This window comes from Pseudorca crassidens, chromosome 9, assembly GCF_039906515.1.
Source record: "Pseudorca crassidens isolate mPseCra1 chromosome 9, mPseCra1.hap1, whole genome shotgun sequence".
In the NCBI taxonomy this organism is placed as follows: domain Eukaryota; kingdom Metazoa; phylum Chordata; class Mammalia; order Artiodactyla; family Delphinidae; genus Pseudorca; species Pseudorca crassidens.
The window spans coordinates 46,475,479-46,493,988 of record NC_090304.1 but is presented as its reverse complement, the minus strand read 5'-3'; the positions used below and the strand labels follow the sequence as shown (position 1 = coordinate 46,493,988).

The following is an 18,510-nucleotide window of genomic DNA, read 5'->3' as shown; positions in this document are numbered from 1 at the left end:
AGATCTCTACGAACTGATTTGGAGTGATTTCTAGAATATACTAATAAGTAAAAAAAAAATCAAAATGCAAAAGAGTATCTGTAGTATGTTATCTTCATGTAAAAAATAAGGAGGTACACGCACACACACACACACGAAATTCCAGCACGCTCTTTTTGCAGAACTTGACAAGCTTATCTTACAATTTATATGGAAATGCAAAAGACTCAGAAGAGGGAAAACAATTTTGAAAAAAGGAGAACAGATTTGGAGGATTTTCACTTACTATAAAGCTACAGTTATCAAGACAGTGTGTGGTACAGGCATAGAGGCAGACAAACAGATCACTGGAACAGAATCAGAGTCCAGAAATAAACCCTTATATTTATGGTCACTTGATTTTAGACAAAAGTGCTAAGGCAATTTATTGGAAGAAATGATAGTCTTTTTAACAAATGGTGCTGAGACAGTTGGATATCCATATGCAAAAAAGGTTGATTTAGGCCCTTAACTCAGACCATACACAAAAATCACAAAATGCATCAGAGACCTAAATGTAAGAGCTAAAACTAGAAAGCTTTTAAGAGAAAATATAAAACTTTCATGAGAAAATCTTTGAGACCTTGGGTTAGGTAAAGATTTTTTAGATACAACACCAAACACACAATCCATAAATCTAAAAATTAATAAATTGGACTTTGTGAAAATTTAAAACTTTTGTACTTCAAAAGACATTAAGAAAATGAAGAGAAGTCACAAATTGGTAGAAAATATCTGCAAATCACATACCTTATAAAGGGCTTATAAAGAACTCTTACAATTCAATAAGAAGACAAAAAACCCAACTTTAGAATGGGCAAGAGATTTGAATCAACATTTTACCACAGACAGTATACTAATGGCTAATAAGCACATGAAAAAAATGTACATCATTAATTATTTGAGAAATTATAATTATAATCACAATGAGATACCATTTCACACTCCCTAGAACAGTTATAATAAAAAAGACAGACAATGACAAATGTTGACAAGGATGTAGAGAAATGGGAAACCTCATACACTGCTGATGGTAATATGACATAATCACTTTGGAAAGTTCCCTGGCAGTTCGTTAAAAGGTTAAACACAAACTTACCGTATGACCCAGAAATTCTACTCCTAGGTATGTATCAAGAGAAATGCAAAATCATGTCTACACAAAGACTTGCAGGTGAATATCCTTGGCAGCATTTTTATTTATAATAGCCCAAAAGTAGAAACAACCCAAATGTCCATGAAATACTAGTTAACAATAAAAAGGAATGAAATACCAGTACAGGATGCAACATGGATGAACCTCAAAAACATTATGCTAAGTGAAAGAAGCCAAACACAAAAGACCATAATGTATGATTTCATTTATATGAAATGTCCAGAAAAGGCAAATCTACAGAGACAGGAAATAGATTAGTGGTTGCCTGGAACTGGGGCTACGAACAGGGATCTTACTGTGATGAGGAAAATGCTTGAAAACTGTATTATGTGATGACTGCACAACTCAACTAATTTACCCAAAATCATTGATTTGTACACTGACTTAGAATTGGTGAATTTTATGGTATGTAAATTATAACTCAATAAAACAGTTAAAAAGAAAATACATATTTAGCTGCTTATTTGTGCAAAAGAAATACAGGAAGGATAAACCAGAAAGCACAGAGATTGGTGACCCATGGTGTGTGGGAGAAGGGGTGGAAATAAGGAGGAACGGGAACAGGAAAGAAATAGGAGGAAGGAGTCACACTTCTCTGAGTTTTTGAACTGCTGTGACTCTCAGAACCATGGTGATGTTTTACATACACACACATCAACCAGGAAACAAGAGTGAGGGTGACAAGAGGGATTAAAAATTGGAACACAGGGCTTCCCTGGCGGCGCAGTGGTTGAGAGTCCGCCTGCCGATGCAGGGGACACGGGTTCGTGCCCCAGTCCGGGAAGATCCCACATGCCGCGGAGCGCCTGGGCCCGTGAGCCATGGCCGCTGAGCCTGCGCGTCCGGAGCCTGTACTCTGCAACGGGAGAGGCCACAACAGTGAGAGGCCCGCGTACCGCAAAAAAAAAAAAAAAAAAAAAAGGAACACAGAGAGAAACAAATAAACCTAACTGTACTGTAAATGAGTAACACACCACACTGAAGGGGATGGGGAAGAAAAGTACTAGCCTAAGTATGTCTGAAAAATAGTAGCTTGACTGGATGTTATAAGGCCAAATTCAAAAATAGTTGTATACAAATACTGTACCCTAATTATTAAATCCGTTTTACTCCCAGAATTATAGAGTAATAATTCTGTAAATACTTTATGTGTATACTGGGATTGAACAAATAGGTGCATATATTGCAGATAATGAGAGCCAGGTTTCTCACTGTTGGAGAAAGAAGTTATGAATAAGCCAAGAGGGAGGTTAGAATGAATCCTGTGATACTGTTTTGGAATCTGAAGTATCAGTGTAACTCACTGTTTTTAATATATATATAGAAATGGATAGATACAAGGAATAAATATAGATAAGTGTGTATGTGTGGGTTAGTATACATACATATATTTCCTAGCTCTGTCCACTGAGAGGGCCTAGGAGGAATGACATCCCAGTAACAATGAAAACACCAAGCATCCAGATCTTGGTTTCTATACATCATTTTCCAATAAAAGGAAAACCAGTGCTCCCGGAGAAGTAATTGATTCCAGGGTTGGGGAGGGGAAAATACAGGTTGAGGCTGGAGCATTTTGTGGTACCAGAAAATTAGGAATTTCTCAAAAAAGGATGGAGGCATGTCAACAGGACACAGGAGACCATGTGAAGGAGCTCCCAATGGCTAAAGCTGGAACAACTTGAGCCAAAAATAAATAACCATATAATTAAATAAACACCCGTGAGTCCATACTGGCATAAATACAGAAACACATAAATCAATACATAAATAAATGGGGGAGGAGGGACAGATCTTCCTTACAGAAGAATCCCACTTAATAGACATGTAAGGAACTAGAGAAATACAAAATTACCGAGAGTCACATATCACAGTAATAATTGTTGCAGGCAAGATCCACAGTTGGATGCTAAAATCAGCATAGGCTAAAAGCATCTGCCCCGATATATATATATATATATACATACACACTGAAAGGGGAAAAAATAGTAACTTTGTAGTGGAGAAACCCAGGATACACCATTTTAACCAGATGATCAAGATTAACATCACCTGTAGTGGGAATGTTGACATCATGTGCGCCAGATGTGATGCACTGAAAAGCACACAATAGCGCTTCTGTAGCAGCTTTGCCGAAAGCTTCACTTTTGTATTACTACAAATGTGTAACCTCAATTTTATCGAGAGAAGACATAGGACATTCTCTTATCGCGTCAGTTCCTACCATACTACTTCTTATCATGTGAAAACATAAGGCCAACAAAAGAACTGAACAGTACTCATCAATGTGTCACTGCCATGAAAGACCAGGAAAGACTGAGGAACTGTCACAGAATGGAAGAGACAAAGGAGACAACAGTTAAATGTAATGTGGGACTTTGAGTTGGATTCTGGAAGAAAAAAAATAGAAAAACTGTTAGGGAAAAACTGGTGACATTTGAGTAAGTCTATAGTTTAGTTAATAATATTGTGCCAGTGTTAATTTCCTGGTTTTGATACTGTACTATGGTTATATAAATTGTTAACATTAGGGTAAGATAAATGACAGACATATGTGAAGAATTCTGCACTAGTTTTGCAAATTTTCTGAAGTCTAAAATTATTTCAAAATAAAAAGTAAAAAAAAAAAAAATACAAAGGCCAAGTCTAGATTCATCCCTGTTAAACCTGATTCAGTTCCTTAAACTGAGAAATAAGGACCATATAATTAATACTGACCACTGAAACATCCCCTCCCCAAAGTCTGGGATATAAGCAAAGATCATTTAGCATAAAACATCATGTACCTAAAGACACTTCTGAAGCACATTATTTTAAAAATACTTATTCAGGGCCCATACTTTCATTTTTCCAACATTTTGGCAGAAGAAATTTGTGGAGGATAAAATTCTGTTCACTCTGAGCAAACCAGTTCCCATCCTTGAACTTAAATAGGGGCAAGTGACTTCAATGATAATCACAACACAAATGATACCACAGATTGGACCCAAGAGGCTTAAAAACTATTAAGCCAGGAAATACACATAAAAGTTACATCTTTGAATATCTGTATTTTTGAATCTTTGCAATCCCCATTTTCTTTCCTTTTCCTTCCTGGAAGAAAGTTTCCATTTCTGGATCCCTGTACCAGAAATCCAAACTAAACAGGGTCATCCTTATTCACTAGGTTTATAAACACTACAAGTATTCAAAAAATCAAATCCTTCTTAACAGGGAGAATATATGCTCTCTGTTAATAGTGATTACCTGGGGATAAATAGGAAGGTCTTTACTTTTCTATTTTACACATTTTTGTATTTTTTGTATTGACTTTCTATAACAATAATCACATATTATTTTAAAACCAATTTAAAGGTAGAAAAGCAGCGATGCCAGTCAATCATTAATTATTTTAAACTAAATAGTAGGCTTTTCACTCTAAACTGTTAGCAATTCAATTTCTTATTTGTGATAAGCCAAACCCAACAGCTAAGAATAACCAAACTTTTGCCACTTGTCATTTAACATTATTTACTAAATAAGTACTTTATCCAAAAGAAAACTTGGCATGGTTTCTACCCCCAGAGAGCATACAGTGACTGAAGGTCACAGTGAAAAAGTGAACATTTTTTTCCCCAAACAGGGTACCAACATGTGTGAATTCCAGTACTGTTAATAGAATATTTAATATGGTGAGGATGTGGTATGGAGGAACTGGCAGAGAGATGTTTCAGAGACAGTACTCTTTTGGCCTCCCATGATGCAGGGCAGATAGAGAGAGAGATGGCTGTCTGTCTCTGGGAAAATATGAGCCTGAAGAAACAGAAGGGCTTTATGGATGGACCACCAATTCCACTTGCTGCGAACCTGACCAGGAGCACGTCTCCTTTGATGGGAGAGGCAGGAGTTTTGCTCCTCCTGCACAAAGGAGACCATAAATTTATTAGGATTTCTCACCCAACCAAAGAGGGACAGTAGGAGGCTGCGTGAACAGCAGAGACGTGGGGTCAGGGACAGAGCTAGAGTGGGGATCTGACTTTTTTTCACCTGCCGGCTAATTGTGTGATCATGCCCACGACCCCTTTCCCGATTCCCCTGAGCCTCAGTGTCCCCATCAGTAACACGAGGGAGAGGATTGGCTCAGAGCTCCCTGAAGAGCCCTGCCAGCTCCAACATGCCACAGTTTCCATGCCCCAAGCAGCCTCTTCCTATGAGAGTCCAGTCTGCAGCTAGTTCTCAATGGCAGAGTTTCTGACACTGAGCTGATCCTCCGTGGCCCAGAACACAAAATGGCAAAGTCCAGACTTCAGCCTCCCAGATCTGGAGCTCTAAGGGCTTAAAATATCCCTCCACAGATCTTTCCAGGGCCAACTTGCAGCTCCAAATGAGGCAGGCTCCTGGTGCAGCTCTAAAGCTTGGCAGGTAACAATGCCAAACCACCCGAAGTCAAGGACAAGATAGAGCCACCAGAACCTCAGGGGAGGGCAGGACTCTGGCACTCAGACTTCAGAGCAAGGATGCTGCCCCAGGGAGGTACAGGATCAGCACAGATCAGCCCTGTTCTGGCAAGCATGGCTCTCCTGATCAACATGGCTGCTGACTTTCTGCCCCCAAACTGAGTGGGACCAAAAGATACTAAAGCAGCGCTTTTCCTTTGCAGAAGCTAGACAAAAGGACATTTCAGAGCCAGATAAAACTGTATGATCAGCTCTCGGAAAGACCTGATGTTCCCTGTTTTTTAAGGATCTGACATGCAATTCAGAGAGTAGGTGATGTGACCCGGGGTGGCGGTGGGAGGGCTGCTGAAGCACTTTTACCAACACAAGTGGCCACGACAAGAGCTGAGGAGGTAGGGAGCTTCCCCTGCTGGCCCACCCACTGCTGGTCCCCAAGTCACTTACCCTCACACTGCCTGCCCTCCCCTTGGTAGCCAGGCCTGCAGGAGCACTTGTAGGAGGTGGGTGTGTTCTGACACAGGGCATTGGTGTGGCAGTCGTCTAGCCCCTGGGCACACTCGTCCACATCTGCAAAAGAGCACAGCAGCTCCTGATATGGTGCCCCGAGCCCCGGTGACCTGGCCTTGGCCCCTCTCTAGCATCATCTCCCACCAGCCCATCCCACTCACGCCTCGCCAGCTAAACTGCTTGGGAGCCCCTGGGATGAAGTGGACCATGTCCAGGCCCCTGTTTCCAGGCACAGCCTGTTCCCTCTGACTGGGATACCCTCTCCACTGGCCTTCACGACTCAGCTCAAACCCACCTCCTCTAGGAAGCCTGCCAGGACCCCAGAGTGTAGGTGAGTTGTCCCCCAGGATATGCTCACATATCACATTGTCACTGTTTTCCTGCCTCCCCATCTAGATGGTATCTTGATTACAGACTGGACCTGTGGCCCGGAGGCAAAGCACAGTACCTGGCACATGAGTAGGTGATGGTAAAGGCCTGCTGAAGGAAAGAGCAAGTTGGCAAAAATGCTCTGAAAACCGAGCAGAGTCTGTCAGCTTTCTCAGGGTTTGGGGTATGGGGGGAAAGCTCACCCTGGGCTCTGAGAACACCATCCTGAACCCTCAGACCATGCAGAGAGGTAATGGTGCCCCCCTCCACCCCTTCACCGCTGCCCACCCTCTCAACCTGGAAACCGGCCTTGGCAGAAGCCTTTCCTTGGCTGATACTCCTTCCAGGATGTTAATTAAAAACAAAAGAGTTTTGAAAGTATTCCAAGTCCAGTTAGTGCACAACGGGTATTCCCAGATTCTCAAGCAGCAGCTGTTCCACAGACAGAAAAATCCCTGGAGCCGACCCTGAAGCCCCCAGGACAGCTTCCCGGCCCCAGAAGAAAGGAGCACGGCTGCCATAACCTCACGCGGCCGGAGCCCTCAGTTTCCCCATCTCCGCAAGGAGACTCCAAAGCCCTGCTCCCCGCTCAGCCCGCGCGAGTCTGCCCAGCAGGCGCTCCCCGAGGATCAGGGCGGGAACTGTCATCAGCCCCGGGTCCGAGGCCGGGCCGCGCACTCAGGCCCTGGGCCTCTGGCCCGCGCGGTGGCAGCGCCTCTGCCTGGCCTGCGGGTGCGGCCCCAGGGGAAGGGGGGCCACGCGGAGCTCCGCAGCCGAGCCCCGGCCCCACTTGCCCCGGGCGCCCCTCGAGGGTCACGGGACCCCTTCTCGTCGCCCTCCCTGCCCGCCGTGCCAGGTGCGCCCCCGCGGCCGGACACTCACCCTCTGGCGGCCCCGTGGCGCGGCCCCAACCGGGCGGGACAGCCGCCGTCAGCAGCAGCGGTAGCAGCAGCGGCAGCAGCGCCCGGGCCGCCCAGGGGCAGCCAAGGCCCGCGACCCCCATGGAAGGCGCGGCGACTGCGGGCAGAGACTGCGGAGCGCGGGCGGCGAGCGCGGCGGCGGCTCCGGGAGGTGTGTGCGGGCGCCCTGCCCGCCGCGCTCTGACACCCCCGGCCCGGCCCCGCCCGGCCCCCGAGCCCCGGCCTCATTTTCACACAATCCTCCCCGGGCCGCCCCTCCCGGCCCCCTCCCTTCCCCCTCCCGGCCGGGGCGGAGGGGGCGCGGCCGCAGTGGCCGGAGGACGGCTGTCAGCCTGGCGGGGTCGGGCCCGGCGGGCCGCGAGGCTCCCGCCGCGCAGGCCCCCGCCGCAAACCCGCTGCTCCCGCACCGCCGCGGCGCTGCGGCCCGCGGAGAGCCTCGTGCTCCGCCCGTTCGCGGCGTCCTCCAACTTGACCCGGTCCCTCTTGTGAAGACAAACAGCACTTCTAGCCTGAAATACTCGGACACGGGGCACCCAGAAAGTGTCCTGTGTAGCTCAGAGTCCTATAGTCCCCAAACCCCAAAACCACCTATGGGGCTTACCCATCTCTCCACTTAGGAGGGGGAATGTGGATGGAATGAAAGTGATTCCACAGACTTCGGATCCTCAGGAGAACTCAACGGAGAGGGTAAGCCCAGCTTCTCTGCTCACCTCAGCACACACTGTCTACACCCTTCTCCGTTCTGCCCAACCCGGGCCTTCTCTGATCCCCTGCCCCCAAGTCCTGGGAGGAGAGTGGCCCACTTGTCCCCCACTGGGGCACCGCTGAGACTGTCCCTCTGTGGCACAGTGCTGGGCCCATAAGCACAGCACAAAGTGTTCATTTCACTGAAAACCGGTTAAATGTATCTTCAGAGCAGCTTAAAGGTGAAGGAAAAGGGGGCCAGAATGTCAAGGGTGAGCCACCAGGGACAAGACAGCCCAACATGGGCACAGGTGGTATCTACGACCACCTGAACTCATAAACATCAGGTATGGCCAGCTGCAGATACAGGCAGTGCTTGTCACCTGGCCCTCCAAGCAAGACATCCTTATAAGGGAACACACCTGCACAGGGCCTTCCCACACCACCCTAGGCACAGGTGACTGGAGCCAACCACACGCAGCATCAGCATCACTCCAGGAACGAAGGTAGTAGCAATTCTCAGATGCAACAAAACACCATACTCAGGGATTTTAATGTTCATTGTTTGAGCTTCTCTGTATTTATTAAATTTTCTCCTGTGAATATATGCACACATATATGTATGTATGTATGTGTATATATATTCATTCCTTTGATAATCAGAAAAAAATAAACATCACAAAAAATCCACACCGAGCTCATGCACAAAAACATGTCTTCCTAGGGTCCAGCACCCTCTCAGAGCTCCCCACTCTGCACCACTCCTCGGCTGCCCCTGCCCCTCCCGTCCCCACGGCACCCAGGCTGAGACTGCCTCTTTGGGTCTTCATTCCTAGTGTTGCTGTCTAATGGAGAATCTGAGAAAATAACTTTTCTGTGGTTGTTTTTCTTCTGACCTTTTCATCCCCAGCAAAGGCAAGCAGGTTGCATCCCTTTTTCTGTCTTTCACCCCTCCCTCCCACCCCCTTTTGTTTGGTGTGGAGAGAGACACTCAGCTATTTCTAGTAATAAGAGTTATTTTTACACATTTGTAAATCTTCACTTAGTGAAACGTTCTCTCCGCCTCTGCCTTTGTGTTCTTAATGGTAGCCATAAATTACTGCCTTCTTTTCTCTCCGCTGCATCAGGCTTCATTGCTTTTGAAATGATCAAAGTTATTTTCTTTTAAAATCCAACTGGAAACTGCCCATTGTGTGGCACAGACCTCGTTAGCTCCAGTCAAAGCATATAAATACATAAAGCTGCCCATTAAACTCTACAGGAGCCTCCTCTAGCCCCTTGTGCCTGGTAAGAAATAAGATGCACTGTTCTTCCCCTCAACTGTTTCCCCAAGTTTATATTTCAGTAAGAATACAAATTAATTATGAGACCCAATGCTTTTTTGTCTAAGAGTGTAAGTTTTCCCCGTGTTTCCCGGAAAAGTTTACCACTGGCACAGATCTCCAAAAATGTTCTGAATCCTATTTTGTTTGCCCTAACTTCCATACAACTGTGCTTTCAGCTGGTCGGCTCCCAGATTCCTCGGCAACCTTTCTGACACTTAAGATTAAAGTCAATACGGTTTACAACCAGAATTTCCATAGGGGAAAGGCTTCAGGGGAAATTTGTGCTCAAATGTCAATGTTTTCAGTGTTCCAATGTCAGGAGGGACTTCATGGGCCCTGAACTAGCTGCCGTCTGCCCTCTATTGTCCCACTGAGGTCCCCACACTGTCCCTGGACTAAGGCTGAAACTCCCTCTCCCCTCCCTCAGGCTGAGAGGCCATGAACCAGACTGGAGGGTAGAGACAGCCCAGCCAGCCCCAGCCACTGGTGTGGGCTGCTGGCACTAAGAAGACTGTGGAAGCGGAAGCTGCGGGTGCTCCTGAACTGCATATGGCTAAGGTAGACTCTGCATTCACTGGACACCTTTCAGTGCCCATCTTTTTTGACTCTTCAGCAGCCTTTGGAAATTCCTTTTAGAAACTCTCCCTCCCTTGGGTTTTCATGGCAACAGGCAAGCTCCTGATTTTCCAGCCTCTCAGGAAATGCCTTCTCGGTCATCTTCTTGGGATCCTCCTCTTTCAACATCCTCTCCCTGATGGTTCACTCATTCCCTTGTTTCCATAATAGAAATCTCCCTTTAGCTTCAGTTCTGTGTATTGTCTCCAATTGTCTACTGGATACCTCCACCTTGATCTCCCACAGGTCCCTCAGATGCAAGATGTTCAAAACGGAGTTCATCTTCTTCCTCAAACCTGCTCCTTCTCAAGTACTTCCTCTCTTAGAGAGAAGGGCACCACCATTCTGCCAACACCAGGTCAGAGACCTGGCAGTCATCCTAGACTCCATTTTCTCTCTTCCCACCACAGCCAAACCCTCATGTCAACTCGACCTTCTTACCATCTCTCAAAACCATCCTCTTCCTCCATGCAAGCTTCCAAAGCTCAGGCCTCATCATCCCTCACCTGGTCTGTTGCTCCTAGTCGGTGGTTCCTTATCGATTTCCCGGTCTAGAATCTCACGCCCCTTCAGTGCATCTTCCACAGTGGCTGCCAGAGTAAAATGTAAATTTCATCACAACGATCTCAGTCCTCCTCAGGCTAAAGTCCAAACTCCCTTGATATAACCACTCAAGCAAAACATGGCTACCCACTTTTAGGTATATACCCAAGAGAAATGAGTGCATATGTTCACCAAAAGACACATAACAAGAATGTTCATAATGGCTTTATCACACTAACACGAAACTAGAAATAACCCAAATATCCATCAACTAGAGGATACATAAACAAATTGTGGGATATTCATTCAATAGAATACTATAAATGAATAAATAAAATGAACAAACTCTAATACGCTCAACAACACAGAGGCATCTCATGATTATTATATTGAGTGAAACAAGCAGATACAAAAGGGTACATATTGTGTACTTCCACTCCTATGAAGGTTAGGAAGAGACAGAACTAATTAATAGCGATAGAGGCCAGAATAGTAGTTCCCTCTGGGGATAGGTATTGACTGGGAAGAAGCATGAAGAAACCTTCTGGAATGCTGGAAATGTTTTAGATCTTGATCTGGGTGGGGATTATATGGATGTATACGTATATAAAAATTCATTGAGATGTTGGCTTACACTTAAAACACTTTATGCACTTTATTGTATCTTTTTACCTCAAAAAATAAGTTAAAACAAGAACTGCTTAGCCAAAGACGTTTGTGATCTGACTCCCTTCTACATTTCCAGCTTCTCTCCTACTACACCCTTACCCACAAGCTACACTCAGCAACATCGAACTACTTGTACCAGGAATTTGTCACTTACCCCCAGATACATCTTTTCTTTTGCTCACGCTCTTCCCTTTGCCTAAAAGACATGAAGTGGGTCTCAATAAATATTTGAGTAAATGAAGTGCAACATCTTGATTAATAAGTATTACTAACAGAGGGCCAACTGTACATATAAAAACTATCAAATTGTACACCTTAAATATGTATGACTTAACTAAATGTCAATTATAACTCAACAGAGTTGTTTAAAAATAATTAAATTAAATTAAATACATACCATTAAGAATCAACCAGAAATGAATGAGACTAGCTTTCTATTAAAATCACCTCCAGAAAAAAAAATATATATATTACTATACCCCAAGGAAAAAGATGTGTGCTGAGATGTCCCGCAGACAGCAATGAAAGTACTAGAGTCTGCAAGTTAGCAGGTTCTGAGAACTAATGCAGAAAGGAAAACCCATCTGCTCTTGCACACACATTAATTTCTCCTCTATGGATGGCATTCACATCTCCTGGAAAGCTTTTTCAGCACGTCTGAGCTGGATGTGAAGTAGTAAATTTTTCTAGTTGCTTAACCCATCTCCATCTGCTCCTTCCTCCTTCCTACCAGATATTCACCCCTTCCCCAGACAGCCCACATTCCTAGGAGGGAAGCTGCCCCACCTTCGACTTCAGGCTCTGGAGTTGGATTAAGACAATCAATATCTTTCATTCCATTCCCCCTGCAACAGTCACTGGTTCAGGGGTAAACACTGGTTCACGTGTTAACACTGGTTCACGTGTTCTAATCAGAAGGAATTGCAGTCCCTTTGCTTGAAAGGCTGGAATGGAAGAGTTCTCTTTTCCTGTTGTGATATGGGTGTGATGAACGAGACGCTGTGGCAGCCATCTTGATACCAACCCAAAGAGGGTAAACCAAGAGGAATATTGAAGTCCCACCTGAGCCACGCCCCACCTCGGGACCTCCAGGTATATGTGCCAGTACACTTCCTTAACATTTGAATTGGTTTTGTAAAAATATTTTTATTTTAAAAATTGTAGTAATATATATATATATAACATAAAATTTACCATTTGAACCATTTTAAAGTATACGCTTTAATGGCATTGAGTACATTTACGTTGTTGTGCAATCAACACTGCCATCTATACCCAGATCTTTTTTCATCTTGCAAAACTGACACAATAATTGTTCATTCTCTCACCCCGCCCCAGCCCCTGGCAACCACCATTCTACTTTTTGTTTCTATGAATTTGACTACTCTAAGTACCTTATATGAATAGAATCATACACTATTTATGACTGCCTTACTTCATGTACCATAAATTCTTCAGGGTTCATCCATATTGCAGTATGTGTTGGAATTTCCTTCCTCATTTAAGGCTGAATATATGCCACTGTATGTGTATACCACACTTTGCTTATCCATTCGTCTGTCAATGGACACTTGGGTTGCTTCTGCTTTTCGGACATTTTGAATAATACAGCTGTGAGTGTGGGTGTACAAACATCTATCTGTGTCTCTGCTTTCAATTCTTTTTAGTGTATATCCAGAAGTGGAATTGCTGGATCATATGGTATTTCTATTTTTAATTTTTTGAGGAACTGCAGTACTAATGACCACAGCAGCTACACCATTTTACATTCCCACCAGCAATGCACAAGGATTCCAGTTTCTCCACATCCTCACCAAAACTTACTGTTTTGTTTTGTTTTAAACAATAGCCATCTTAATGGATGTTAAGTGGTGGCTCATTGTGGTTTTCTGAATTAAGTTTTCTGTTATTTACAGCCAAAAAAATATTCCTATTCAGCTCCAGATAAGCCTCCATTAGGAAACTTTAGCTAGGTAGCAGGTGATCCTCTGAGTGAGGTGGGAAAAAGAGAGTTGGATGGGGTTGAATCCTCTCAAGAGCCTAAGTAACAAATAACTGTTTATTCACAGAATTGATGCTATCTTGGTGTAAATGCCAGGACTCTGTTTCTTCAATGGTTCTGAAAACTGCACCAACACTCCTTTTTGCTTACAGAGGATTAAAAATGCTTCCAATAAATTTTTCCTTAAAATGATAATAGTTAATATTTGAATGAATACTAAATGTCAGGCATTATTCTAAGTACTTCATATGCATTAGCTCATTTAATCCTCATAGAAACTCTATGAAGTAGATATCATCATTATCCATATTTTACAGATATAGAAACTGAAGTGAAGAGAGGTTAAGTAACTTGCTAGGAGGGGACAGACCAGGACTTAGTGCCGAGATGTCTGGCATCAGATCCTCCTTCTTAACCACTGCTCCTTGTGGCCCATATGTATGCCAGCTATTGTGCTAGGCACTATGGGAGATACAAAGATGAATGAGAGGCAGACCCTGCCTCAAAGAGCTTACAGTCCAGCAGAAAAGAGACTTAATTAGTATTCATCCTCAGTACCTCTCTCAAAATATAAATATGATAATTCTTGTTGAAAAACATTTGGTGCTCCCTGGCCTGCATTATCTGTAACATAGGCCAACCTCATGGGCAGGACCAGCTCTTAATTTGCAGAGCTCAGTGCAAAATTAAAATGCAAGGCTCCTTATTCAAAAAGCAAGGGAAGGGGCTTCCCTGGTGGCGCAGTGGTTGAGAGTCCACCTACCGATGCAGGGGATACGGGTTGGTGCCCCAGTCCTGGAAGATCCCACATGCCGCAAAGCGGCTGGGCCTGCGTGTCCGGAGCCTGTGCTCTGCAACGGGAGAGGCCACAACAGTGAGAGGCCAGCGTACTGCAAAAAAAAAAAAAAAAAAAAAGCAAGGGAAAAGTTTCATTAAAGGTACCAAAAATAGTTTTTTCCTTTAAAACTATTTTATAGGGGTAATAGTGATATATGAGTAACAACAAACTTACAAAGTACAAAAATAACATTTTAGTATAATTTTATAGAATGCAATAAACAATAATACTTTATTAATGTGATATCTTGATTGATCATCGGATTTTTTTCTGGGTCACTTTTCTGAAAACTCATTTATTAGGTCATTGAATTTATACTTTTGGGATCTTCATTTTCGATCAATATAATTGAAGGGACATCAGTCATCCTTGGCAAATGAAAGGTCACAAATAATTTTTGATAATTTTTAGTTATGAGAAGGATCTTTCTGCTGGTGAAACTATTACTGGATCTGTTAAAAGTATTTTATAGGCTGTAACACACGGGGAAAATTTTTTGATAAATTACTTTGAAACATAAATTTTAGTACATCTAGAACTGATGATTCTTGCAGAAATTTTCTTCTTAGAAGATTTAACTCTTCATACAAATCAGTTTGGGGTAAGTCTGAATTTAATTTTAAATATAAATTTATACAATGGCATTTCAATGTTTTCCCTGACATTTCCTGTAATTTGTGAAGGTCATATAAGAAACTGAAAGTGGCTTCATGATTTGTGTATAATTCAAAACACTTGTTTATGTATTCAAGTGTTCACTGCTGTATCTTCAATTACAAGGAAAAATTAATTTTAAAATTGTCTTCCTTATTAATAATTGGTTAAGCTGAAGCTTCATATGTAAATAGTGTTCTTTTTCATCTAACGGAATGATTTTTATATTTGGTTTCTATTTCTAAGCCTGTGGACATTTGCCTCACAATGTTGCAGCAGTTTTAAAAACCAGAGACTCTAAACTCCTCAAAGAATTCTAATAACTCCCTACTATGCTTGATTGCCACGTGCATGTGTTTGCTTGCCTTTGTAATAATTTACTGACAAAGTTTACTGCCTGAGTGTTGGCAATTTCTGTCCCAGTGCTCAGGCCAAAGCAGTTGTGCAGACACCACAGGAACATGCTCTGTGGATGGAGGGGCCACCACGGGTCTCAGTTGTGCCCCCATGCAGAGACCCTCCTCTCTTCTTGCTGCTGCCACTGCCTCAGCTGCCAGTCTGGGCCCTGTATTAGGATATGAGCTAGTTTTACTATTTTCATAGTAGGGAAGCCATAGATACTATCTAAAGAAATGGAGGATGAAGGACGTCATAGAAGGTTTTAATTATAAAGGTAACTTACAAGAAGAAAATCCAAGATTTCTAAATAGCAGAAGAACCTTGCACACGAAACTGGCTTCAGAAGAGAGAGAAATGATGGAGAACAATTTGTACGGCAAAAATAGAGAAGGTTGTCAAAGAGCTACCCTACCTCTTTATTTTTTTAATCTTTTTTTTTGCGGTACGTGGGCCTCTCACTGTTGTGTCCTCTCCCGTTGCGGAGCACAGGCTCCAGACGCGCAGGTCAGCGGCCATGGCTCACAGGCCCAGCCGCTCCGCGGCATGTGGGATCTTCCCGGACCGGGGCACGAACCCGTGTACCCTGCATCGGTAGGCGGACTCTCAACCACTGCGCCACCAGGGAAGCCCTACCCTACCTCTTTAAAAAAGCAACAGGACCAGATAATTTCACAGGAAAACACTATCCAAGAGAAAACTTGAACAAGTAGAAATATAACATGCTCTTGGACAGAAATATGTAACATCATAAAAATGTCAGTTCTCCATAACTTAATTCAAATTTTAATGTGATCCAATAAGTTTTTAAAAAATATTTATTTATTTATTTGGCTGCGCCAGGTCTTAGTTGTGGCACACAGGATCTTCGTTGTTGCGTGTGGGATTTTTAGTTGAGACACGTGAACTCCTAGTTGTGGCATGTGGGATCTAGTTCCCTGACCAGGGATCGAACCCGGGCCCCCTGCAGTGGGAGCATGGAATCTTAGCCACTCGACCACCAGGGAAATCCCCCAATACACCTTTTTTAATTAGATAAATTGATTCTAAATTTACATAGACAAAGAAAGGAGCAAGAATAGTGATACAAAGTGTGAAAAAGAAGAGCAATGGCAGGGGAGGTAGATCAGCACTACATATATTAAAAGATATTATGAAGCCTCAGTAATCAGAACAGTGTAATGCAGACAGATAGGCTAATGGAGTTGAATATAATATCCAGAAATAGTCACAAAATCATACATAGATACAATATAATAAAGCTGACATCTCAAGTCATTGGAAAAAATATGGACCACTAAATAAACGGTACTGGAACAAATGGGTAGCCACTTAGACAACAATGAAGTTGAATCCATTCCTCTTGCCTCACTAAGTTAACTTCAAATGAATAAAAAATTTAACTTTCAGGGAGTTCCCTGGCAGCCTAGTGGTTAGAATTCCAGGCTTTCACTGCCATGGCCTGGGTTCAGTCCCTGGTTGGGGAACCGAGATCCCTCCAGCAAGCTGCATGACCAAAAAAAATTTTTTTAACTTTTTAAAAACCCTCAAGAGTTCTAAAAGAAAAATGAGAAAATACCTTTCATCTTGTAGTAAGGAAAGCCTTTCTGTCACCCCAAATCCAGAAGCCATAAAAGATTAATAAGTTCAACCATACAAAAGAGAATACTTTAGTGTTTAAGAAACATTATAAGTAAAGTCAAAGAATAAATAAATAATAAATTGGGAGAAATGTTTTCATATTAGATTACAAAGGAGTAATCTCTTTCATATGTAAAGAGCCTCTAGATATAAATAAGTAAAGACCAGTTACCCAATAGAAAATGGGGAAAGGACACGAATTAAAAGAAATATAAATTAATCTTAAACATACGAAACAAAAAATCCAAAGTTTGATAACATTTTCATGGCAAGTCTAGGGAAACAAGCATTTCAAACATTAGTGGTGGGAGTGTATATTGACATAAGTTCTACAAAAAGCAGTCTTAAAACATCTATTTAAATTAAATAAATGAACATATTTAATATATGTTGACTCTCACATGTGCAAAATGACATATGCACAAAGCTATTCATCACAGCATTGTTTGTAGCAGCAAAAGATTAGAAGCAACTAAAATGGTGAAAAACCCCAGGCAGAAATATAAATTATATGACATCCATAAAATAGAATATTACATAGCTATAAAAAGGAAGGAGGAAGCTCTATATGTTCTAATATGAAAAGCTCTCCAAGATATACTTTTAAATGAAAAAAAAAGTACAGAACAATGTGTATGTTCTGCTACATTTTGTGTAAAAAAGAAAAACACAAGAATTTGTATTTTCTTGTATATACATAAAGAATTTCTAGAAAGATATATAAGAAATTAGGAAGATGGCTAGGTAGATGGAGGTCAAGGATGGGAGGGAGGTTTCAGTGATTGTGTCTTTATACTTTTTAGTGGTTGAACCATTTAACTATATTGCCATAGAACGAGGAGGAGGCGGAGGAAGACGAGGAGGACTGGAGTAGAGGTGGTTTTTATTGTCATGACCACCAAATTAAATTAAAATTGAATGAAGTCTAGATCCCAAACATTTTTGAATATCATGGGGGCTTCCCTGGTGGCGCAGTGGTTGAGAGTCCGCCTGCCGATGCAGGAGACACGGGTTCGTGCCTCGGTCCGGGAAGATCCCACATGCCGCAGAGCGGCTGGGCCCGTGAGCCATGGTCGCTGAGCCTGCGTGTCCGGAGCCTGTGCTCTGCAACGGGAGAGGCCACAACAGTGAGAGGCCCACGTACTGCAAAAAAAAAAAAAAAGAAAATCATGGAAATTTTCAATATGAGGTTTGTTCATAGTTCATTTTCAGCCACAGAGTGTAAGTGAATTTCTCCTGCTGCCTACAAAATGTTGAGACCTGATTACAGTGAGTCATCATCCTGGACCAATTTAGGCTAAACAGGCAACAGATAACATCTTCTAAATTCTTGTAGCCACATTTTTAAGTATTGCCTAAAGCCTGTGGGAAGAGAATGGGCAACCAAAACACACACACATGCAAATACACACACTTTGGTAAGTCGTTAAAATGATCATATAAGATTACTGATACAGAGATGCTGTAATCCTTTTAAATTAGCTCATATAGCCTATTAATAAGATTATAAATTAAGATGTGACCTGTGATTCCTTTCAATTATCCATTTTGCAATTTTACTGCAGGTAACTAGCTATGCCCTTTCATTTATTAATGTGTCAACACAAGTCAGTGTGTCAATTATTTATTTCTGAAATATTGTTCATGCCAGTGTTCAATTAAAAAGAAAAGAAAGAGAAAAAGAAAGAAAATAGAGTTCATATATCCTATATCAAAAACTGGACAGCATATGTAATAGAA

At 42.6% G+C, this 18,510-nt stretch overlaps 1 protein-coding gene across 6 annotated transcripts in view; it reads right to left on the bottom strand.

Moving 5' to 3' along the window:
* Positions 1-7,587, bottom strand: part of SCUBE2 (signal peptide, CUB domain and EGF like domain containing 2) — a 64,258-nt gene extending 56,671 nt beyond the window's left edge. For 4 of the 6 annotated variants that reach the window (XM_067749958.1, XM_067749956.1, XM_067749957.1 and 1 more), the window contains exons 1-2: positions 7,366-7,587; positions 6,052-6,174 (exon numbers count right to left, since the gene is read on the bottom strand). In XM_067749958.1, coding sequence (XP_067606059.1) covers positions 6,052-6,174; positions 7,366-7,486 — 244 coding nt within the window. In that variant the 5' untranslated portion in view covers positions 7,487-7,587. The remainder of the gene's footprint in view (positions 1-6,051; positions 6,175-7,365) is intronic. The other 2 variants (XM_067749954.1, XM_067749955.1) reach the window with 2 other exon arrangements.
* Between the last annotated feature and the right edge of the window lie 10,923 nt (positions 7,588-18,510).